The sequence below is a fragment of the Paramormyrops kingsleyae genome, chromosome 1 (genome assembly GCF_048594095.1).
Source record: "Paramormyrops kingsleyae isolate MSU_618 chromosome 1, PKINGS_0.4, whole genome shotgun sequence".
In the NCBI taxonomy this organism is placed as follows: Eukaryota; Metazoa; Chordata; class Actinopteri; order Osteoglossiformes; family Mormyridae; genus Paramormyrops; species Paramormyrops kingsleyae.
In genome coordinates this window covers 35743288-35767503 of record NC_132797.1, presented here as the reverse complement: position 1 = coordinate 35767503, position 24216 = coordinate 35743288, and the positions used below count along the sequence as shown (strand labels likewise).

At 48.9% G+C, this 24216-nt stretch overlaps 1 protein-coding gene across 4 annotated transcripts in view; it reads left to right on the top strand.

Moving 5' to 3' along the window:
• Positions 1-24216, top strand: part of pard3bb (par-3 family cell polarity regulator beta b) — a 162984-nt gene that overhangs the window by 53055 nt on the left and 85713 nt on the right. For 3 of the 4 annotated variants that reach the window (XM_023805839.2, XM_023805841.2, XM_023805838.2), the window contains 6 exons: positions 5330-5418; positions 9529-9621; positions 13391-13516; positions 14058-14446; positions 15276-15415; positions 15582-15710. In XM_023805839.2, the coding sequence (XP_023661607.1) occupies positions 5330-5418; positions 9529-9621; positions 13391-13516; positions 14058-14446; positions 15276-15415; positions 15582-15710 (966 nt within the window). The remainder of the gene's footprint in view (positions 1-5329; positions 5419-9528; positions 9622-13390; positions 13517-14057; positions 14447-15275; positions 15416-15581; positions 15711-24216) is intronic. The other variant, XM_023805840.2, reaches the window with a different exon arrangement.

Here is a 24216-nt window from a genome sequence, read left to right as displayed (position 1 = left end):
GGCTATAATGTCCAGCAACTTCGGAGGATTCCAAAAAGTCTCAAAATGTCCCACAGGGCAGCTTGATCAACTGAGTCAAACACGTTACAAAAATTGACAAAGGCTATAAAGACCCTCTACCAATATTCATGTTTGCGCTTGATGATGCAGTTGAGGGTACACTTCTTAGGTGCATAACCAGACTGCTCCAGTTACTGGTAAGCAAGCAAGTGATCATGGATCCTTTTTAGGATGACCCTAGCAAGGACCTTACCTGGCCCTGAGAGCAGTGTCATCCCCCTGTAGTTGCTGCAATCCATGTGATCGCCCTTCCCTTTCCAAATAGGGACAAGTCCTGTTTTCCAGTCATTAGAGATGAAGTCTGTCTCCCAAACGGAAGAAAAGATTGCCTGCAATGCCAGGAGGACAGCCTTACCACCAGCCTGGCAAAGTTCACCCCGGATACCACAGATGAGACTGGGTGATTCACAGCTGATTGGAGGATGAGCTTCAAGAAACATGGACTCAGAGATGTCCTAACTGGAGGATCAGCTTTAAACATCTGCTCAAAGTAGCCGGCCCATCTGATCACAACTGCAGTGTCATCTGTAAGGACCATTCCATCGCCCGTCCTGACTACAAGTCTCCAGGGAACAGATTCAGATGTTTGTACTGCTTCGATTCCTCTGTAAACAGGATGTGGGTCACTAGACCACAGATGGTGTGTCACCTGCTCACAGATTCCTCTAACAAACGCCTCCTTATCTGCCCTCAGAGCTCTCACAGCCATCCTCCTCAGGTCCTGGTACAGACTGGAGTTGCCACCAAGTTGTGTGCTGTGACTCCTCCTGAGTATTTCCAGGATGCCCTGTGAAACTCTTCCTTCTGGGAACACCGGCAACACCAACAAAACTCTCAGCAACCTTCATGGTCTTGTCACGGTCTTGTCTAACATCATGTTAGAGTCAGCAGTCGCACCCATGGGTGTCGTTAGGACCGATCACTTGGGGCTATAGCCCCATTTATTTTAAGCCTAGCCACGACCAAACTTTCTTCAAAAGAACAAAAAGTTAAGCCCAAGGCAAATTTCTCTTAGCCCCAGGTTTTTTCAATAGCTATAAATGCCTATGGTCGCACTGCAAATTCCTTACACAAGCTGCATGCAAACTCAACAGAAGCAGCTTGATCTTGGAGTCTAGCCAAGTCCAGCCTCATTCTCCTAGTTCGTGATAGACTATGGATCTTTAACATTGAATCAGCAACAAGAAGTCTGTGGTCAGAATTCTCAAACTGGGCACTTCTGTAGACCCTGCAGTTCTGCAGAAGCCTCCAGCGTCTGCCTGTGAGGATGTGATCAATGTCCTTCACCGCACCACCAGTATTGGAGTACCAAGTCCAACAATGTGACTCGGGTGTTGGAACCAGGATCCAACAACACACAGCCTGTGACCTTTCGCAAAGTCAAGGAACATGGAGCCACTTTCACCCTAGTCACCAGACCCGTGGGGACTGACACAATCCTCATAGTCAATGCCAGTGGTTGCATTGAAGTCACCCATGACCAGGGGAGTGTCACCTCCTGGGCACCCATCAACCACCGAAGGAAGTTGCAAATAAAATGTTTCCTTCAATGAGAACATCACTCACCACGGTTGGAGCATGCACTGAGACAGCAGACAAGGCACCCAAGGAGTGCCTTAGTCTGAGCCTCACAATACGCTCATTGAAACAAGTGACATCAGACACTATCATCAACAGCTACTCCCTCAGTATGGCAACCAGACCAAAAATCGATGTACCCATCTACAGAGATCTGGTCACTCCCTGGCCTGCGTACCTCGGAGAGTGCCGCCACTGAAATGCAGAATTTACAAAGGTCCCCCGAGAGCAGAGGAAGATGGTCATCTTGCTAGAGAGACAAGACGTTCCACGCTTCCTCCCAGATGGGCTGCCTCAAACTGGGACCCAGGTGCAGCCATGCAGCAGGCACCACACCACCTCCGATCCCCAACAGGCTTGACCCTACTAGCTCTCTGACAGTTTCGACTGTTGGAAAGAACATTACCTACATCATAATAAGTCCAAAGATTACCAGACTACCCCTGCATCTAAAATTTTTCGTTTGCCATGTAAAAATATGCCATAATTGCTGCCTTTGCCTAGGGGTTACTAAAGGAACGTAAATTTGATATTCCCTAAGAAGTTTGCTTGGCTGTTTGATCAGTATCTTCTTCATGGTGCAAATGTGTTAGATGGCATTCACACTTGACCATTCTAGTAGAAAGTTATTTCAACCTGTGTGCAGGATTTTGAATGGTTCCCCTGCCTCAGTCATTTCTAAGCTTGTGTATTTATGTAACCATCTTCTTGCTGCACCTCAGGTCATTAATGGTGTGTTCCTCAGGGAGACCCTCAGATCCTGCTAATTAGACTGTGAATGTGTTCTGTGTCACATGTCAACTGGCTTTAACACTTTTAAGAATGTATTTTCCACACTGTATCTTCTGGCATACTTGTAATCTCCAAGAGGGCCTTGTGAGGTCCTGTAGCTCAGCATCTCAATGTTCATAGGCATTAACACTGTCATTGCTGCCATGCATGTTCTGGGATGGAGGAGGTGAGCCTTAGTGAGCATATGACTCTAACTCCTGCTGGAGGGACTCGTGTGATGCTGTCTTTGGTTGCCCCAGTTATTTCTCCCTTGTAATATTGTGTGGGCAGCTCATTTGGATCAGCACTTGATAAAAATTTTGCCAATGCTTAATGATGAAACATCTAAGTGAACAGGATGGCTTTAATAGCCTCCCATATTTTGTCATTTCTGCATTAGAGCAAGATAGCATAGAGGTGCTAAAACGCAGATTGAACAAAGTATTGGATGATGTTGCACCATTGAGACAATGACATATTTTTCAATGTGATATGTTTAATATGGAGTCTTAACATTTTTATTATTTATTATTATGCTTTTTATTATGTTAACCAAGGTTGGTCTTTAAATGAAGCTTGGGCTACTAGTGTAATTGATTATATATTGGTTGTCTCTGCTTTAGAAGACCTAATTCCTTGTAGAGCCAGAGCTTGCTAAAACAAAACCTGTTCAATATATAAAGAGACTATGTTCATCAAAGCCCCAGTGAAGCAAAAGTGCACTTAAAGCCCTTAAAAGAGCCACTCCATTTAAAATGTGTACTTTGAATGTTGTATAATGTGTTGAAAATGACACATTAGTAAATATTTCTGCATTAATAATATAATTATTATATTAGTTACTAGCAGAGGTTGTAACTCTTGAGGTAGTTGACTGGTCTTGGCTCAGATAAACAAAGAAATGGGGTTCCTGGAGAAAATCTAGTTTGCGCATGGTAAAAGTGGAAGGAAATATACTTGTAGGTAGTTCATTTTTTACTTAATAGCTGGAGCTCTGTGCACATATTGGACCACAATAATTACATTGAGGAGGGGGGGGAAATGAGAATATCCCCTTTTGGTTTTGACCCTGTGCTTTAAAAACCTTTTCAGCTATTTAAACATTTGCTTGCTGCAGGGTAGCTTTTATTTTTGACAGAAGACTATGGCCAAACATCAATGTCACGTATAAATGTTATCTTGAGCTAGTGGCTATGTAAAATAACAAAGTTGTGTGACAGCAATGTGGTTGTAATTTAGGTAGGTACTTGTTTATAAACAAAAAGCAATCGTAGAATTTATTGTATGCTACCATAAAAATAAATGAAGCATAAATACAGTCCTCTTTTTCTTTTATGTACTTAACTGGCTTAATTTTCTTTCTCCCACCCTGGATATTCTGGCATTTAATTATTCTTCCTTTTTTGGGAACATGTGCACCTAGAATTTACAATTATTAATTTAAGTCTCATTTGTTAGAAACATGCTCAAAATGTAATGGAATTGGGTAGTTTTCCGTTGAAGTACAGTGCAGTAGTTGTATATTAATGGTATTGTCAATAATCTTCCTCCACTTGGCCTTCTCTGGAAGCTTCTTTAATATTTGCTCAGCATTTTTAGTGATCCACAGCAAAGCAAAATGTGACAATACTGTCCTCTCCTTGCCAGACTGTGGTATAATGGACCTGCTGCTGGGATGGGGTGCATGATGATGGTGTGGATATGATTGGGTCGTTCAGGGGCCACTTTATATAATGGTCCAAAAAAGCATCCTAATGAAAGCCTGGAGTCCTGCAGGCTGTGAGGTGCTCTTCAGCTGTTAGGGCTAACAGGAGCATCTGACATGGGTATGGGCAGCGCAGGAATTGGCTGTGTGTATTGGGGGGGGGGGGGGGGGGGGTTGGTTCCGGTGCGCAGTTAATTAGGACTGTGCAGACAATGGCACAAGACATGAAAAATAAAGACTATATTAGTTAGCATGAAAATATCTAGCAAGTCCATCAAGGACAAAAAGTAATCAGCTGAATACTGGCTCATCATGACGTTGAGTGAGTTTTCTACAGTACCTGGGAGGGGTTAATTTAGAACAAAAGGAAACTAATAAGGCTTAACACTTTGATCACCTGACTCTCATTTCTGAGATACCAGGAAGTCAGATCACATACAAGAAAGCTTCTGTTAGTATTGGTTTCATATTAGAGTATTTTATTCTGGACAGTACTGTCCAAGTATTGTTAGGCCTCAAGCCTACTATCAAGAGATGGTGATGATTCTTATATCCTGGATGACAATGACAGCGATAAGCAGCATTTTGCATTTTGCACCAGGAAAGGGCCCCTGGTGTTTCACAGCTAAAGCCCCCACAGCCCTTTGGAGATAATCAGGTTTTCCACCTTAAACTGGGTCACTCTTGGTAAATCGGTAAATGTAATGTTTTGTTTGGTTGGGATCCTAGCTGGGGCCCAAGGAGACAATCCGGAGGGAGGTAAGATTATTTGCTTGTTAGAATTATTTTTCAGTCTATATTGTTTTGACCTGAAGAAGCGGAAAAGAATAATTGTATTTTTCCTGTATTTAATATGTTGTTCATGAGTTGCCAATATCTTTGTTTAAATTTCCTCATATTTTATTTAACTTTTCAGCAATTTTATTGAAGGCTGACTGGATTCATTTTAAGCAGATTTGGTCAAGGACAGTGATGGGGGCCATGGGGAAGGAGGGGGGTGTATGAGACGGACGCCCTAGGACAGATAGGATACTTATCTATTATTGATGGTATGCCTTTTCTTATGGGAAAGACGCTCAATGTGCGGGTGATGGTCAGGAAGGGGACCGCACTCGGGAGGGTTCCATGTAATTGCTTCCTTAAAAACTTCTGCCAGAACCATGATGGATAAAATTGCAAAGGAGAGAGAATCGAATGGACTGTGTGTTCTGACAGCTGGGGAAGAATTTGCTGACAGACCGAACAGGAACGGAAGAGAACCATGGAGCAGAGATGTTTTCCAAGATGGGCAAGATCCCTTTTGGGTAAGAGCAAACATTATTAATGTTTGTGTGTGTTTGTGTAACATTTCTGATGCTTTTTCAGCCAATATAGTGCTAACACAATTAGCATTTCCCCCTTTTTAGTGGGAGATCAAGGCTTTGGTGAACTTGCATATTAAGTGAATTCATTAGACAACTACAAAAGCTGAAGGAAACCGGGTCAGAAACACAAACAAATGTGTGCATAAATCAGCATTTGGCTTTAATGAGCTGGCCTGGGATTAGATGTGGCCTCTGTCTTTGTTCTTGTGTTTTAGTTCACAGGGAATAGTCTGGCCCATGGAGAGTTGGGTCCAGCATACAGAATCGGATCTCTGCAAACTTGGTGCTTGCACAGGACGGCCTGGTACAGCTTTCAGGCTATTGGTTCTGGTTTACTAACAGAAACACCTACTCGTGTAGATGACATCTATAAAATGCTTCCTTATGAGGAACATGGCTTATCAAAAAATACATGAAATTTCTGACTCGTATCAAAACCTCATGTTTGTGACTTCTGCTGCTTTTAACATGTTGGTCTGTAACCTTGAGCTCTAAGGTTATTCATAAAGTTCCAGGTCCAGGCCACTTGTGGGGTATCTGTGTTTGAGCATGTTATTTGCTCCTGCCCTTTGGTTACCGTGGTGACCGTGCAGCATGATGCCCTCCCTGTAAACTTCATGGAAATTGATTGTAAAAAAAAAAACACTAATGATACACTTGCTGCAGCTACTAAATGATGCTTGAAATTGCTAAAACAGTCTGTGTATATGACCATAGCAGTTATATGGTTGTACTGGACTGTCCAGTCGTTCTGCAGTTTCAGTGGAGTCTGCGTGTTCCCAGTGCCACTTGACTTCTGAGTGCAGCAGTCTGACCAGGAAGCTCCCCTCGTTTTCACACTGCAATGTCGGCTGGCTGGCAGCTGGGCCCCACCACTGTCCAGTTTTGTTTATGAGTATCTCATGGGGACGCAGCAGTGACACTCCCCTTCCGCAGCAGAGCCACCCCGCCCTTGGGGACACCCCCCCCCCCAACCGCCCCCCACAAGCCTCCCAAGTGGTGGCAGGATATCAGCACCGGCACACCTCACTGCCGATGCCAGTCATGGGTGCTGATAAGGCTCTGGGGCTAACTGGGCTGAGGAAATGCGGAGGTGCCAATGTGGGAATGCCACTCCACTCCCTTCCTGAGAACGGCGCTTTTGATCTGTGTCTGACATGCCAAACTGATTTTCAAAATAATTAATGCCCAGATGCTGAATTTCAGTTTCTGATGTGATGCAGTGTGAAAAATGCAGATATTTAGCTTAGGCAGAAGGGCATTCGGAATAACAGGCCTCCAGACTGCTGCGTAAAGGTGGCATGGTGTGGACAAGTCAGCTGGGCCAGAGCACAGTGGCATCCTGGGGCATTGGGCTGGGATTGGAGGCGGTGATGGCCGCCGCATCTCCCATGCCTGCACCAGGCCACATCCTTGGTTTTTCAGGCTTAATGTATATTCAAAGGGAATACAGAGGCTTGCAATGCTAAGATCCTGCAGCTCTCTCTCCAGCAAGCCTGTGAGCGCTGCGGTTTCCTGTGCCAGTACGCGATGGCAGACAGTGTGTGGCACAACCCCGGAGGGCTAATGAGGACATGGCGGCTGTCTGATGCAGCAAGCTCATTATCCCTGTGAGCTCTCCCTGTCTGTCTCTGCCTGTCTGTGTGTGCCTGTGTGTCTCTGTGTGAGGGTGATATGTACAGATTCTGTGACTTCCAGCACTGCTTGTAGTTTCTCCCCAATGTTTTTCCTGTTGTTGATAGTGCACCATGCATATTCCCCTCAGTGCTGTAATAATCGTGAACACACAGAGTGCTCACTGTAGTAAGACTGTCAGCTGTTCTCAGCAGATTATTCATGACAGTTTTTGCTGCTGTTTGAGTCACGCACCGCCATTGGTGTGAGAGGAGCACTCTGGGTAAATAATGCCCATTCTCCCATCTCCGTGGCGCACGGAGAGCCGCAGGCAGACACCGGCATCTGAGGTGCTCCTCAGCTCCGCCACCTGCCATAACCGAGCGTCCAGGGACCCACTTTTCAGCTCGTCTTCCCATCAGAGCTGCTGAAACGATCGGCAAATGGAAGTGGAAAGCCAGCTGCGGAGAAGTTTGAAGAATCGGTCGGGCCTTTGGGGGTGGGGGGGGGGGGGGGTTGTTTGGGTTATTTATTTCACTTGTGTTAATTTGTACAAATTCATTAAGGTCTTGTAATTAATCCTCTCTCCCCATCCTCCACCCCTCCCTGTCCACATATCAAGTGGCTGCTTTGATATTGTCTGCCTTTGATTAATGGGAACTGCTGCTTCAGCTGTTCCCTCTTGAGAAGGAAGCCATGGACCCACCTGAGCTCCCTGTGTAACGCATGGCTCATAGCACCTCCTTGCTCTTCCCCCTCGCTGTCCCCGCTCACTGTCCCCCTTGGTCTCCCCCCATACTGTCACCCATTGCTGTCTCCCCTCACTATCTGCCTGGCTGTCCGCCCTCGCTGTCCCCCATCGCTGTCCCCCCTCGCTGTCCCCCTCACTCTCCTACTTGGCTGTCCCCTCTCACTGTCTCCTTCGCTGTCCCCCGTCGCTGTCCCCCGTCGCTGTCCCCCCTCGCTGTCCCCTCTCACTGTCTGCCTGGCTGTCCCTCTCCTTGTCTCCCTCGCTGTCCCCCGTCGCTGTCCCCCCTCGCTGTCCCCCTCGCTCTCCTACTTGGCTGTCCCCTCTCACTGTCTCCCTCGCTGTCCCCCGTTGCTGTCCCCCCTCGCTGTCCCCCTCGCTCTCCTATTTGGCTGTCCCCTCTCACTGTCTGCCTGGCTGTCCCTCTCCTTGTCCCCCGTCGCTGTCCCCCTTGCTCTCCTACTTGGCTGTCCCCTCTCACTGTCTCCCTCGCTGTCCCCCGTCGCTGTCCCCCCTCGCTGTCCCCCTCGCTCTCCTACTTGGCTGTCCCCTCTCACTGTCTCCCTCGCTGTCCCCCGTCGCTGTCCCCCCTCGCTGTCCCCCTCGCTCTCCTACTTGGCTGTCCCCTCTCACTGTCTGCCTGGCTGTCCCTCTCCTTGTCCCCCGTCGCTGTCCCCCTTGCTGTCCCTCCCCCTCCTCCTGCACGATCCCAGGCCCCTCCTTATTGGCTGAATGGCCTGAGCATCTCTGAGCCATTACAGGCCCGTGACGATTAGGGGGAAGAGGAGGGGAGCTCAGAGGCAGAAAAGGTCAGCGCTGGATTAATGAGAAGCAAGAGCATGTGTGGTCAGGCCGATAAACTCATTAACTCCAGACGGCGAGTTAAACTGCGCTGGGAAAGTCCTTATTAAAGTGACACGTGAGGGTCACCGTGCTGTTCCCGTCACCCCTCCCTCCGTCAGGCGGCTCGCAGGCCCAGGGAGGGAGACCTGGAACCTGCTTTAGCTGATGCTGCGCAAGTAAAAGGCAGAAAGAGGAACTGCTTGTTTATGCCATTTTGGGACTTGTGTCCTGTCAGTCTCCGTAGGAAAGTAAAGATTTAAGGCTCTTTGTTTCGAGTGGATTTGGTGGGAGTGGAGTCTGACTGCCTGGCAAAGTGTGAGCTCATGCTCACTGTTATAATCTCCTTTATAGAGGCTTCTCCTGTGTCATTTTCACCCAGTCAGAAAGTAAAACCTCCTTTCCTGCCGTTTTCATCTCCATCAGCATCCCCCCCTCCAGTCGTGAAACGTTTGCCAGGGAAAAGTAAACATTGACAAAAGACAGATTTACAGCAAGGGAACTTAAAAGGGCATCCTGTCTGTCTGTGATGTGGCCGTCATGGAAACTCTATAGCTTGGGGTTTGCAAAAACAGGATCATGTGCTGGTAATGGGACTGACTCAGAGCCACACTGCGCTGACCAGTCTAAGCCAAAGGACAAAAGCTGAATCCTGTCCATTTCTGTATGACTGCCTGATTGTGCAAGTCTGCTGATTTCATTGTGAGTCGTAGAACTGACAGAAGTGCCTAGCGGACTGTGTGCGTGTGTGTGTGTGTGTGTGTGTGTGTGTGTGCGTGCGCATGTGAGAGACACTGAACTTCCAGAAACAGACTGTGTGGCAAACACGCCTGTCCTGTGTGTCCCAGCAGCAGCAGCCTGACCCGGACGGTGCAGATCTCTGGGGAACACGGACCTTTGGGGATCCACGTAGTGCCATACTGCTCCTCTCTGAGTGGACGGTAAGCCTGAGCCGTCTGTCTTTAGCTACCCCTCTGTCCCACTCCCCTTTTCTCAAATGAAGCACAACAGTCTGCTAACTACTGCTGCTCCAGATGCTCTTATAGCCACTATTAACCAACATGGATATTACATCAATCAAGATTCATTTTGTATGTCTTTATTTGGCATATGTTGTTATATGACACACAGCTCTTCTGTAATCACAGGGAGACAGTGATAGATTGTGTTGGTGCATTGAATCCTGTCGGGATATTTTTCAGCTATCCAGCCCTTCCAGCCATTAATTTTCTAATCTGCTTCTCCGGTTGAGAGTGATGGTGGGCATACTTTCGTTGCGCTCGAGAATATTTATTTTAATGTGGGATATTGCCACTATTTGCTTGCTGCTCATGACTGGTAATCAAGCAGCCAAGTGGCAAGCTTGCCTCGGAATGAAACCCAGTCAGCTTCTACAGAAGCATCTGAAAAATGACCGTCGCTGCTGCTGAATGCGGTGGGATTGAGGAATCAGCACTTCGAGCAGGATGCGAAAATGCATTTCAACATGATTCTCGTGTAAGAGGCTTATAAACGACCATGACTTGCACAAAAAAGAAACATATATCTGAGATGTCTTACTGTAAGACACAATACTTCACCCTGCCGTTTCCCTTATTTCTTCAATTTTGCACAGGCTCTAAAGTGATGTGGCAAGTAAAACCTAATCACTTAATTCACAAGTAGACATGCAAAAGGCACAGGTAATGTCAACATGCAATGTCAACTTTATACTTTAAAGCACTTTTAAAACAACACACGTTGACCAAAGTACTGTACAGCATAAAAAACAATGAACATGTATAAAATGGCTAAAAAGAGTTCTGAGTAAAGAATTACAAGAGTGAAACAAAATCAAAACAATGGATAACAGCAAAAATCTAAAAATCAAAGTGAATTAGAAGCCAGGGTCAATGGTGTTCGCTTTTTTTTTTGTTCATTGGGGCTGTACCTTTATTTCTTTGCCTTTCTGTATAGCCATCACAGTCTGGGTACTGAGTTACACACCTCATTTTACACTTAGCATTTGCGCAAATGTTTCCATTAACGTTTTCTCTGGTCTGGTGAACTTGCTATAGGACGTGTCTTTGAGACGTTATATTTCAAAACACTGCGCATCAAATGTGTGTTTAATGCATTTGCCACAGAGCAGGGAAAGTATAGATTTCCCAGCAGTTGAATGGGTTCCTTGAAAATGAGAATGAACTGTGACAGTGGGGGTGGAGTGGGGGGTGTGGGAGATCTGGAGGTAGGGAGGAAGCGTAGTGGTGTAGATGTGTGTGTCTAAGGCCTTCTGTGACATGCTTAGGGCCTAGCTCTGTGAAAGCCAGCCCATTAAAGTGCGCTGCCTTTGAAGATATCCCGGGAGGGTTACTGCCATCTCAGGGAAACTCATTAAGATATTATGCAGGAGAAAGGGAGAGTGGCTAAAAGTTAAGCAGCAGGGACCAAAGGGGATATGTGAGCATGCTGGGTGGGGGAGGCGGGGCATGCTTTGGAGGGGGAGGGGCGTACACTGGATAGGGGATAAGTGGAGCACTCTGGATGGTGGAGGTGCGGTTCACTGGATGGAGGACAGGAGGAACCTCCTGGATGGGGGAGTTCACTGGTTGGTGGGCAGATAGAGCAAGCTGGACGGAGGAGGCGAAGTGCACTGGATGGGGGTCAGGCAGAGCATGCAGGATGGGGGAGATGGGGTACACTGGACAGGGGAGGTGGGGTGCACTGGATGGGGGAGGAGCACGCTTAAAGTAGGTATGGTTAGAACTTCATCCTTCATAGATACTTGTTACAGTGACACTGCAGGTAGTGTGTTCTATATTCAAGCCATCTTTGTCTGTAGTCTGAGGTGTGTCAGAATGAATTAGGGGGCTTTCCTGATAGATTTCCCACAGGGGGGCCTTCAAGAGCTCTTCATGAGACCATAAAATCCAGTCCCTCCACATAGGGGGGAGTCATACCGCCGCCTGCTCCAGTGGCCCAGGTTAGCGGAGCAGACGACCATCTGGTGCTGCTGGACACACAGCAGTCCCTGGACTGCTTTTACTGCCCTCTGGGCGTATTGATCACACCCTCAGTGCCGGAGCCCGTTTTAGCTGCCTCCGCCTATCTCTGGAAATTTAGGGGCTGAAGTGTCCCCCCCTGCCAGTCAAAGCTGTCCCTCCGCATTCACCGTCCAGCATATGCGTTTTGTAATCCAGTGGCGTGATGCCGCTGCTAGTGTTTAATGGCTTCCATTTTCTCTCTGACTGATTTACCAGCGACCAAGAAATGTAAATGAGCTGGATTAATCAATGATCAGCGCTATACGAGTATCAAATGCAGTCACTGATTTAATATTGCTGTCTCTGTGATCAAAATCCTTCGGTAATGTCAGTATCATTTTTAATGTGAAGCTGGATGTGTGTTCATGTTTGCCACTGATATTGATTAAAGGATTAAATTTAGATCATGCAGATCAACAACAACAAACAAAGGCATGTTTTATGTCACTCGTGTCAACATCGCCTGTAATTTCCTAATTGCAGTGTATGGTGCCGTACAGATATTTGTATATTGCACGTAATTAATAGAAAACGGATATCTAATTTGGATGCTGTGTCTCCTGGATGCATAGTATAATGTTTAGAGGGGAGGATTGTAATAACAGGCTCTAACTATGTAGCTGTTATACAAGAGAGGGTGAGAGAGTGGGAGGTTAGTGACATGGAGTGTTCCGTGGAACTTCTGTATCTATAAAATGCTGAATTTTGATGTAATTTGCATTTGATTAGCGTTGTAGTGCTAGGTTTCTTTTCGCAGTAGAAAGATGGTTATTTGAGTTTTGAGAGCAGAGCTTTATACCCGGGGAGCTGCACATTCGCAGAGGGGCCCGTAGAGCTTTCCGAGGGCCAGTGCTGGGGCCTGATATGCCGCAGCGGACTTTACATCGCTGGGTATAAAATCTGGTTTCTGATGTCCAGGCTTGTCTCTGTACTGCTCCTGCTGTTTTTTAAGCCCTTAGCATGTCTACACCGATGCAGGTCCAACACCTTCCCATTTGCAGTTTTATGTTGCTCTGCTCTTTTGACGGCCTTGCACTTGCTCTGGAAACAGTGTGTGTTTTGTAAGTTACTCCTGATCCATCTGCCTTCATACATTCAGGAGTATCTTAATGTTCCATGTCATCTGCTGACTTGTTCCTTTATTGTGAGGTATTGTTGTTCAGTCCTTAGTGGCTGCTGCTGCATTAAATGAGCGACTACGGGTAGTTCTACCATTTCTAAAATTAGCTAAGTTTGCAATCCCGAGAGTTTACTAATGTGTCGGAGAAATGAAAGTGCTGCGTAAATACTTGGGGCTTGGACAGGCTCGCAGCTCTAGAATGAAAGAAAAACAATAAGAGTCCAGTGAAGCTGGTTAAAAAATATCAGTCTGTCTGTAAATGGGAAGAGGGGATGTTGTGTGAAAGGGAGCCACGGTGGTACTTTTCTGCCCTGCCTGAGCGGAGCTGGGAAGCTAAAGATGGACAGAAAGCCTTCAGCAATCAGCAAGAACCTTCCTTCAACCGTGCACCTCATCACCTCCTGTGATTCTATTTTAGCAGCTCGTATGAAATGAAAATGAGTATTGCTGCCTTTTTTGTGGCTGGCCTGCGGCAGCGGGCCTGTCTGCAAGGCGCTCGCGCGCTGCCCCGCGCCCCAGCTGTGTGCCTTTTCTCCTCATTCTCTGTGTGTGTGTATCCGTCTGTAGGGCGCTGGGCCTGCACATCCGCTCCGTGGAGGAAAACAGCCGCTCCAAGAGGGAAGGCATCTTCCAGGACGACGAGTGTATCGTGAAAATCAATGACAGCGAATTAATGGATAAATCCTTCACGCAGTAAGTACTGGGCCTTTGATGGAGGCCCGCGGCCGCCGTGTGGCTGGCCGTCATGCCCGCGGCGCCTCTTTGTTGTCCGGGGGCTCTTTGTGCTCTTACAAAGGCGCTGCTCCCCCTGCAGTATCACAGCCGCGCATCTTCGCCTCCCATAACGCATTGTTGTGGAGAATAGCTCCATTTATGGCTATCACAATATTGGACAAACTTCAGAAGGAGCAGAACTGCAGCCATTAGAAAAGGGTTTTTTGAAGCAGCCTCTTGCAGCCAGTGTGAGGCTGATTGAAGGGGGGCTGCTGCTGATGGCCTTTGTCCCCAGGCTGGTGCTTCTGTGTTTTTAAAAATGACTAAATGGAGAAAGAGCCTTAAAGTGCAGTAAATATTTCAGAATTACTCATTTGGGAAGAACAGGTAAAAACCATTAGTCATTAGTCTAATGTAGCACTTCAGCCTAGTTTGAGGTTTGCTGTATATCTGCCCCCTAACTGGTAACAAGGTACATGTCCTGTGATCCGTGACGTGACAATCTCGGCCCCCTTCGCAGGTCTCAGGACGTCTTCCGGCTGGCTATGCGGTCCCCCGCAGTGCGACTGGAGGTCCTGCCTGTGGCCAACAAGCAGCGCTATGAGAAGAGCCTGATCGGGCAGCTCTACAACCCAGAGGGGCAGGATGCCGCGGCTAAAGGCCGGCCGCTGCCGCTTAAGCCCGATGCCAGGCGCGCCGACTCCCAAGCCCGAACCCCTGAGCCCGCCACACGGCCTGCTGAGCGTCAGGCCAGCCCTGCACCCGAGGGCATGACCCCAGGAACATCCTCCTCTAAAGGCAGCAGCAGCAGCGGCAGCAGCCCACTGCCGAAGAGTCCTGGCCTGGCTCCTGTGGTGCCCCCCACCAGTAAAAAGGCAGGAAAGAAGCTGAAGATCGACCTGAAGAAAGGTAAATATGGCTCAGCCGTGCTCGTGATGCCTGTGATGACTTGCTTCTGCCTGCAGTTTTCAGCTCTTCCCTGATCAGAGATGAGGAACTGCCTTCTACCTTGTATCTACCAGACTCTTACCAGAAATATAAATTTAATAGTACAACTGCAGATCATAGGAAACTACATGAAAACCTCAAAATACAGCTAGTCTCTCCTGCTGCGCTTGGCTTTTTGGTGTGCTCATCTTCTCAGACTCAACGGCATATCCTAAGAAGGCATCAGCACCAGCCTGTTCCATTTTACATCACAGGACATCAGAGCAGGCTTCCTTCGTTTTAACCTTGCGCTCCATCCCACCCAGGGTCACGGGGACGTGCTGCTTTAGATCTGTCCCGCTTTGGGCAGCAGCAGCTGGGTAACAGCTCACGCATCCAGACTAACCTCACTTCCTTCAAGCAGCACAGGTGGCCTTCTTCCCCTCTCATGTCTCGCCAGCTACTCAGCCTCGTGCGGCTGTTACTCTCGCAGGTCCCGCCAGCTCAGTACATCCAAGTGCTCTCGGCTGGGCAGGGATATGCGTTTATTGGGGGGGGTGGCACCTTGTAAGGCAGCCCCAGGGCCTAACCCGCTCCGACGGACCCTCTGAAGTGTTCCCGTTTATTTCTCGGGAAAGGCAACTTGGCGAATTGATATCGCGGGTCACACCTCCGGCCAGCGGAAATGAGTGTGGAGGCGTGAGACCAAGAGCATGATACTGGGAGCTGCCAGTGGTAGAATTCTTTTGATTGTAGGTTCAGGGCCATATGGTGGGTGGCACTTCTCTTACTTTCTCACCTCTGCTCCCAGGTACAGAAGGTCTGGGTTTTACCGTGGTCACCCGGGACTCATCTGTGAATGGGCCCGGTCCGATCCTCGTCAAGAACATCCTGCCCCGAGGAGCTGCTGTTAAAGACGGCCGCCTGCAGTCAGGAGACAGGATTCTAGAAGTGAGTGAACGAGCAGCTGTGCACCAGCCCAGTACAGCTTTACAGTTGGGGGGTTATGGGCACATGGAATGTAACCTGGTGGGTTGCCGGTGGTACCACCTGTAGCGGAGGTGCAGGAAACGATGGGGGGCAGCTCTCTGCAGGCTTATCGCTGCCTCTCCCCCAGGTGAACGGCGTGGACATAACCGGCAGGACCCAGGAGGAGCTGGTCGCCATGCTGCGCAGCACCAAGCAGGGCGAGAACGTGACCCTGGTGGTGGCTCGGCCAGAGGAGAACTTCCTGCCCCGGGAGCTGGTGAGAACCTTCAAAGCCCATAAGTCGGCTGGAAGATGTGCCCTAATGGCACTCGTGTCAGCCGTGATATTATTCACATCATCACCTTATTGTTTGTATTTAATGAACAGAGACTTTAAGGCCTGACAGTTTGCTCATGGACACATTAGTGGGATGAAACAGCATCTCCTTCCCCCAGAACCTGCTCTGTCCAGGTTCCTGCAGCTGCCCAGAACCACCACTGCATTGCACAGAATATCACTGCATTGGTGCTTCTCTGAAGCTGCTTCCCTGTTATGCAGACAGTCTCTGGCCTTCCTTGCTGCTTTAATGCGCTTGCTTAAGAGGAGCCCATTGGACTGGAGGTGTGAAACGGGTCCATCTGTCACTCTCCCAGTTAGGCGGGCTGCCTGGCCCCTTCTTCCACATTCATTGGCCCAGGCTCTATAGCGATCTCGTCACATAATCAGACCCTTTCCAGTGTTTTCCCTAGGTTTATAGCTTTTAGGAGGGGGGGGGGGCAGACGGACACCGACAGGATTCATGGTGTTCATGTGTTTCTTTTAATGACAGCAGTCAATATAACAACTGAACTAAACATCAGAACATTTCTTTTTATGACAATTATCCACAAAGTGTGCAGCTTTTGTCACTGCAGTGTATCTGTTCTGGGCTTCTGGAAGAACATTTCTAGAGCCTCTTGATATGGGAAGTCAGACACGTCTGGCTCATTTATTGAGATGGTCTCCTTGTAGCCTATTGCGGATGTTTGTCTTAACCTGCAGATACATTAACTGTTAGGCTTTAAAATAGTGATAGTTTAAAGCAGAAAATCCCATTATGAAGCGTGTTTATTACCCTGTTCATGGTTGAGAAGTCCTCTCACAGTTTACACCGCTGACCGGGTGGTTGACGTGACATGTTTTCCGACACACGCTCTCTGTCCGCTGGTGGGAGTGTGCTCACCTGTGTGTGCACGACCGTGTCTGTGCGCGCGCATCGGGCCGGAACTCCACCATGCGCGATAGAGAGCAGAGGAGAATTGTAAACAAGAGAAAAATGACAAGCTGTTGTGTAAATAAGATAAATAACATAAGGCTATTTAGTTTGTTTAATAAAAGGACAATGTATTGACCTGTTCTATAGGAAAGGTAACCTTAAATGACTTCTGTTGTGATCTGGCGCTATATAGAAAATAAAATTAACTTGACCTTCAAGGGGGGGTGGGAGGTGCTGTTGGGGGAGTGGGGCGCCCCCCTAACATAATGGTAGGGGAAACTGCTTTCGCGTATTTGCAATTTCTGATGCTACAGTTAGTACAGTTAGTGTCGTTTGCTGGGCCTTCTCCCGTGAGCCCCACTGTACAAGTGTATGCTTGTGCTCTCCTCCGAAACCCTCTTCCAGTATGGTGAACGTCAGTGGCATTGCCGTGGCAACAGATCCAACACTCCTCTCTCTCTCCCTGTATGCGCTGTCGCTCAGCACCTCGCCTGGGCACCACACACTCTCCTCCCCGTTCCTGTTGCAGGACACAGGGCAGCTGCGTTTGCCCCCCCCCACCACCACATCACCCTCTATTGCGCTGAAGCCAGTCATTGCGCTCTTGCCCCTTCTGACACTTTTTGAAAATGATAGGCTCTCGAGGGAGGGCGGGCAGAGAGAGAGAGAGAGAGAGAGAGAGATGAGTGTCGGATCTGTTGCCACGGCAATGCCACTGACGTTCACCATACTGGAAGAGGGTTTTGGAAGCCCTTGATGCCATGTCTTTGTGCTGTTTATCTGAATAACGTCTCTCTGTAGTAGCGGGAAGCAGACGCTGCCGGTGGGTCATTTGCGAGGCACGGTGTGTCAGCTCACACACGTACATACTCACACACGTACATACTCACACACGTACATACTCACAGGAAATCACTGTCCTCCGCCATGCTGCTTAATATCTCTCTCATGATGCTGAGTCTCCTGCTTAGGTGCCCCTGGGGGGCTCTCTTTCTTATTTGCGGTCGTGCTCCCCTGGGGACGTCATCTTTTGTACAAGTCAGCTAATGTGGACCCTGTGGACCGGATCACCCTGCAGGAAGCGACAGACCGCGTGCAGTCAGTCAGCTGTACCAAAGAATGAATCCTGTCCTGAGATTTTAAAAGAATACATGTGTTTTTGCAGATGAATGCTTAAAATTTCTTATTCCTAAAATAATCAGGCATTGGTTTGGGATGAAAGGCGCTGATTGAACACGGTGATTTGGGAGACTCGTTTGAGCCCTTCAGGCTGTGTCTTACACTGCAGTCTGGCTGCTCACTGCGATGGTTCTTCAGAGCTGCTGTCTCATGGTGGAAGCTGGCTCTGTGTCTCCTCACTGAAAGCGATCCGTCTGCGCGCCGGGGCTGACAGCCCTCCATGAGATGCCAGGGCCAGGTGTGTCGATGCCCGGGAATGGGGGGGGGGCTCCACGCCCCAGCCCCTGCCCCCCCGGGTTTGGCCTGGACATGTCCCAAATGGCACAGTGCTCGCGCCAACCACGCCCGGAATGTGTGGGCTGCGTCTTTTTACAGAGATGTTTCTGAGGCCGTGAGAGTGTCGGCGAGCGGGGGGGATGCACACTAGCAGGGGGTGGGGGAGTCTTCTGGGACGCCTTCGGCCTTGTGCAGGCTGTGGCGGGGTGTTACATACTCGTTTCTTCATGGGACAGACTTATAAAGGCCTATACGTCAGAGACTTGCTTCCTGGGCGGGTCTGTGGTAGAGCGGCTGGGGGCAGGCAGGCGTCAGCTGGGGGACAGGTGGGTGTGAAGTATGGGGAGTGACAGACTGCGCTCAGCTAAGTGGCCACGGCGTATATGGCCAGCGCAGCCGTACCATGCTGTGCTGTGCTGTGCCGTGCCGAGCTCTCTGGGGGGGCTGGACGTCGCTCGAGAGACAGAGAGAGAGAGAGAGATGATATAGTAATTGTGATAATTAGATTTGACTTTGGAACAAAGGATAAAAAATGAGCACTAATTTTCCCTGAAGTTTAGAGTGTTGCTGTGTCACGGTATCCAATTAAATAAAAAGCGAGAGGCACATTCATTACAGAGCAGTCCTGGGATGGGGGACGGTGCTTTGTGGGTGATGGGGGGGGGGGGGGGTCCGCACACTGGGGAGCTGACGGTCGCTTCCAGCCGAGCAGAAACCTTGGCCTGAAAAGAGGATGTGATGTCAGGCTCATGCAGCGGGAATCCTGCGGAGTTCTGCGCAGCCATTGGCCCTCAGGGAGGCGGAGCGCTTAAGCCTGATCGGCCGCATCAGGCTTTGGCATCTCCAGACGGCGTACATACAAACACAGCTAAAGCCTCTAACAAAGGCTGCAGCCGCGCTTCTGCACATCTCTGGGAAAGCGTGCAGGTCTTATGGATTTCAAGAAGGCATTTCTTAAGTAAAAGAGAAATCTGAAGTGGAAGCTCCCGTTCTTCAGCCTAGACCTTTGGTTATGATGTAAACACGGCCCCGTGTAGCCATGCTCTCTGTTCTCATGCAGCCTTTGCCTCTTGATTTTACATTTATGCTACATTATGCAGCTTCTAGCTTTGACTCCAGATACAGTGCCGGGTATTTTGGTGACCTTTTTATAGATGGTGTATATACTAGTTTTGTGTTTGTTTACGGTTTATCCTGCCCTGTCATTTGACATGGGCACTGCTAGTGTGTAAGTGATTCTTATGAGAGAGCTTTAGCCCTCTGATCCTGCCAGCTTTCTGAATAAGGAAGGTAGGGAAAGGTGACTGAAGAACGCAAACTCCATCCACACCAGGCATTAATAGCCTCCTTTTGATGAATGATTGTGGATGGATTCAGCCTCTGTGTGTGTGTGTGTGTGTGTGTATATATACGCAGAATGCCTACTGGTGTGGTTGTGCGTGTGTTTCATGGGAGGGGGATTTAGCAGCTTAGCTGGGTAATTGAACCGCTGATACTCTGTAGAAAAACTTTCCTAAAACGAGCGGGCTTTCATTGCCGGTATTTGTGCTGTGAGTAAGGAGAGTGTAATGGAGGCCGCTGCCTGTCCTGCTTCTCCCTCGCCATCTGTTCTTGCGTGACATTGTGTGCGTGACTGACAGCTGAAACCTCCCTGGCTGCCAGTCTCCCACGCACCGCCGAAATCACAGCCGCTAGGCGACCGCACACCTCAGGCACTCTGCATCTATCATGCAGTGCCACATGCTTGTGTTTGCTGCTTGCTGGAATGGAGAAAGCAGAAATGGTGGACAGGGATATTTCATCAGTCTTCATCACTCGCTCAGATTTCTGCGTCCTGGCGTCAGTGATTAGCGCTGAGGAGACCCGGCGGTACCGTGACATATCTGCCTTTCTGCTGACTCTCCCAGGCTCCGTCCCCAGAAGGAGGAGCCATCATCTTTGAGCAGCCAATGGAGTGCTTGCCATATTGTTTGTGTAGAATGTCGATGTGAGTCTAAACCTGTCTTGTGTGACAGCCTCCCTGGCAGACAGGAGTGCTAGCCTGGCTTGTGTCTCAGGCATCAGAAATGTTCATTAGCTGCTTTGTGAAACATTTGAAATGATCTGGCTCTAAATGTGTCCTTTTTACAACATGATCCGGATTCTTCGAAAAGTATTTCTTGATTGTAGCACACAGGAATCCCCGTCTTCACTGTTCTTTCACCATCGCAGCTGGCAGCGTTACCGTGTTGTTGATGTGACACATTTTTTCAATATGTCATCGTGTGGATCTCTTTAGAATGCCCAGTTGAGGGTAAATTTAACTGTGGAAATGGAGAACCCCACAGCTCATGGAAAACCAGAAAAACGAGCAGTGGCTGTAGACACGTATGGCCGGAGATATAGGTACAGTATATGCAGGCCTTTTCTCTGCAGGTATATGCAGGCCTTTTCTCTGCAGCGGCGTTGGGTGACTGCCGGCCTCCCAGGTGCCCCTGGTCCCGAGGAGCGGTGCTTGGGGACAGCGACGGGCAGCAGTGCTGGCACAGCCCTCGTGGGAACAGTCAGCGGCGGCTCTCCTTACAACCAATCGATCCACACGAATTAGTGCATGCTTGCTGTTTACTGGGCGCGCAGCATAAGGCCCTTGAAACCCAATCTGTGCCCCCACACCCCACCCTCTCGGTGCCTTGTGTAGAGTCTCGGCCAGTTTTAAAGTTGTGTGTTTATATATTATCAAAGTAACAGCTGAAATCATAGCCGGGGAGGTTCTGACAGGTAAAGCTCCGTGATCTTGCCCCGACCCGTTGCTCTATATTGCTGTCACTCGTGGTGTTTCTGCGGGACAGGGCTTCTGCACACTGTGACCTCTGTGTGTCGTCGGCTCGCCGCATGTTAGCCTGAATTAACTTGGAAAGAGCAGCCTAAGAAGTTTTTTTTTTTTTTGTGATTTGTAGTCAGCAGTTTTCTGTCATTGGTGTCAGCAGACGCTCGGTGTGGAGGGCGCCACTGAAACGGAAAGGAGCCCGTTTCCACCGTGGTAACGGTGTAGGTCACCAGAAGTGCTGCGTGTGGAGAATCGCCCAGTGTCGCCTTCACCGTGGGCGAGGCTATCCAGTCACACCTCCGGCATCCGAGATCGCGCAACCTATCCCACGGCTGCATTAAGTTTCCTGCTGTCCTCGTCCTGTGCAGGAGACGGGTAGCGCGTGACATCTTCACGCTGGCCGCTATGGAAACGCCGGCAGTTGTCAGGGTGACGGATGAGGCGCAGGTTTCTGGGCATGCTGGTGTTTCTCCTGGCTGATGCCCGCTGGGAGGGAGATGCGGGCCCATTAGGGGGATTAATAGGCGCTGCTCTCTGGCTGCGTGTGACGGTCCAGAGGAGATGCTGCTCCGGCTTTAAGAGCCGCAGATCTCATCTTAATTGAATGTCGCTCACACCTTTAATCCACTGCTTTGAAAGGCTCGTTTTAATTCTGAGTGACAAAGAGGGTGCATGTTATCACCTCCTGCCCACCTCACTCCGCCATCCCAAGTCTCCTCAAAGCACAATAACAACCAGCTCCTTTTGTTGGATGGGCTGTCAGTCGTCAAGGCTTAACGGGCGCTTTTAATGAGACGATGGACCTGGTTGTTGTGCCCAATAAGCCGCTTTAGCCATTCCTGGCACCCCGCCCCTTTCGGGGTTCAGGTCGGACTGTTGGCGAGAGGGTGTATCGGCCCCCCGGGAGACCCCCCAGTATCTCACAGACACCTGTGTCTGCTCACTTATCTCCGCATCGGCTAAACAGCTACTGTGCACAAACAGGATAACAGCTGTCCAAACATCGTAGCAAGTCGTTGAGCTTAGTGGCCTGATTAAAGTCTGCATTTATTCATGCATGCCTTTTTTGTGAATCCCCCATGGGTTAGTTTTCTACATCCTTGAGTGGGATGGGGACACCTGTGGGCGGTCGTGTCTGACTTTGGGCTCGTCACGAGTGGCCGGTGTACTCCGCGCTGATGGCGGCACACGTGAAAACAGTCGTCAGCCCATTCACATGTTACACGTTCCCCTTTTTTGCACTATGAAGGCCTGGATCCATTGCGCCCTTGTTTGGGGTCTTGATATTGTCCTTCTTTGGCCCCAGGCCATTGCAGTGTGCTGGGCCCTCTGACCTTTGACCCACCTTATTGAGTCATCTTTGGGAAAACCCCGGAGAGGGGGATGAGGCCATTCCTTAAGACCGCTCCCTCCCTCTGGGCCTCTTACAGGTCCGGTCCATCTGTGATTCCTATCCTGGGCCACTCTCTTTGTCATCTGAGAAAGGGTCTGTTTGTTTGTCACACGCTGTATGCCACTGTAAGGTCCTGTAAGATGAGCCGCAGCCAAACAGGCAGAAGCCGGATGATTGTTTGATCCCGCCCACTGCAATCAAGAACACAGACAAGGCCATGGACTGCAGTTACAGGGCCAGACGGATTGAAATGCTTGATTGGCTGATGTAATGCTAAGTGATCTAATGGCATGGCATCCATATGCCATCAGACACAGCCATAAGTAATCTTAATACCAGAAAATGGAAGTACATCAACTACATTTGGAATATTAGCTAGTATTACCTCAACCGAAAAGTACTGGTTGTTTAATTGAGAAATTATACAGCCAGCTTTGGAGGTATATCATATTAAGGGCTGTAGACTGCGAAGATGAAACACTTTTCATTTTGGACTGATGACTAGGTCCCACTGTGCAGATCTCTACTGAAACAGAGATAAATTATTAGACTTGTGTACTTCAGACACTATTTCACTTTGACAATATTTACTGAAAAGTGCGATTTTGAAGAGGAATATGTCCAAACAACGTGGCGTGAAACATTCCTCCATAAGATGAATTATGATGACACAGTGTTCAACCAATCACTGAGAGCGACATTAAAGTGTGTGAGAGATTCTCTCTCATTCCTTTGGTTTAGGGGTTGGAGCTGGACCTGCACTGGTTATGACAGTTTGACAGATGAAAAATTGTAATGGGTAAAATTACCAAGCACCAGAACTTCACAGTAATAAAAAAGTGGTGCCCTTATTTTTTGTTTTATGACTAATAGCAACTGAAGCAGTCTCCATGTTAAATATTATTTTCATTATCCTGACCACCATTTTTGGCTGGAGCATCTTCTATATTAAATATGGCTGTATTACCAATGGGTTTTCGTGTTTGAGGTTTGCACAACGATGTGGGCGTCACTGGAGGAGGAGATGAATACCTGGGCTGCAACGTGGGCTCCTGTCTGGACGGGGGCGCTAATCAGCTAGTGGCTGATTAAATGCCTATAATCAGGGTTAATGCTGTAATAAATATGGGGGGGTGGGGGGGCTACCTGCACACACAGATGTGGGGGGAGGGGTATGTGACACCTTCATGCAGTACTGGGGGGTCATTTTATGTGCTCCTTGGTCTGGGGTGTCACTGGCGACCCAGTGGACATGCGATCCTCAAGGGTTCTGCTCTCAGATAGATTTTGATTGCAGCATCTCTGCCCAGCAAATGTCAAGATAAACATAAGCAGAAAAATGGAAACTGATATTTAAGTGCTCGTGGGCACCAAATTAAACCTTCTTAATGATAGCAATCGTTGGCTCTGTAAATCCACCCACATCCACTCTGAGGCAATATGATCCTTAGTTTAAAAGTGCACTGTGTGCAACTACTGCTACAGCATGTGGCATATGTGGTGATATGTGCTGCAGCCAGTGGGGGCCTGCAGGGGTTAGAGATGAGGCTGCAGGAGCTGAAAGGTGCCCCTTGTGGTCACCGAGAGATGCACACCCTTAGCTGGGCTCTCTGTCCTTTCCCAGCTGAATCGCATCTGGCTTACTCTGTATTTCACATAGCACCTCAGTGGCTGTCTGGGTGCGTTTTAATATGGGTAAAGGTAGGATGAATTGATCTATCTGTCTGCCTCCCTGCCTGTCTGCCTGCCTGCCTCTCTGTCTGTCTGCCTGCCTGCCTGCCTCTCTCTCTGTCTGCCTGCCTGCCTGCCTGCCTCTCTCTGTGTCTGTCTGTCTGCCTGCCTGCCTGCCTCTCTGCCTGCCTGCCTCTCTCTCT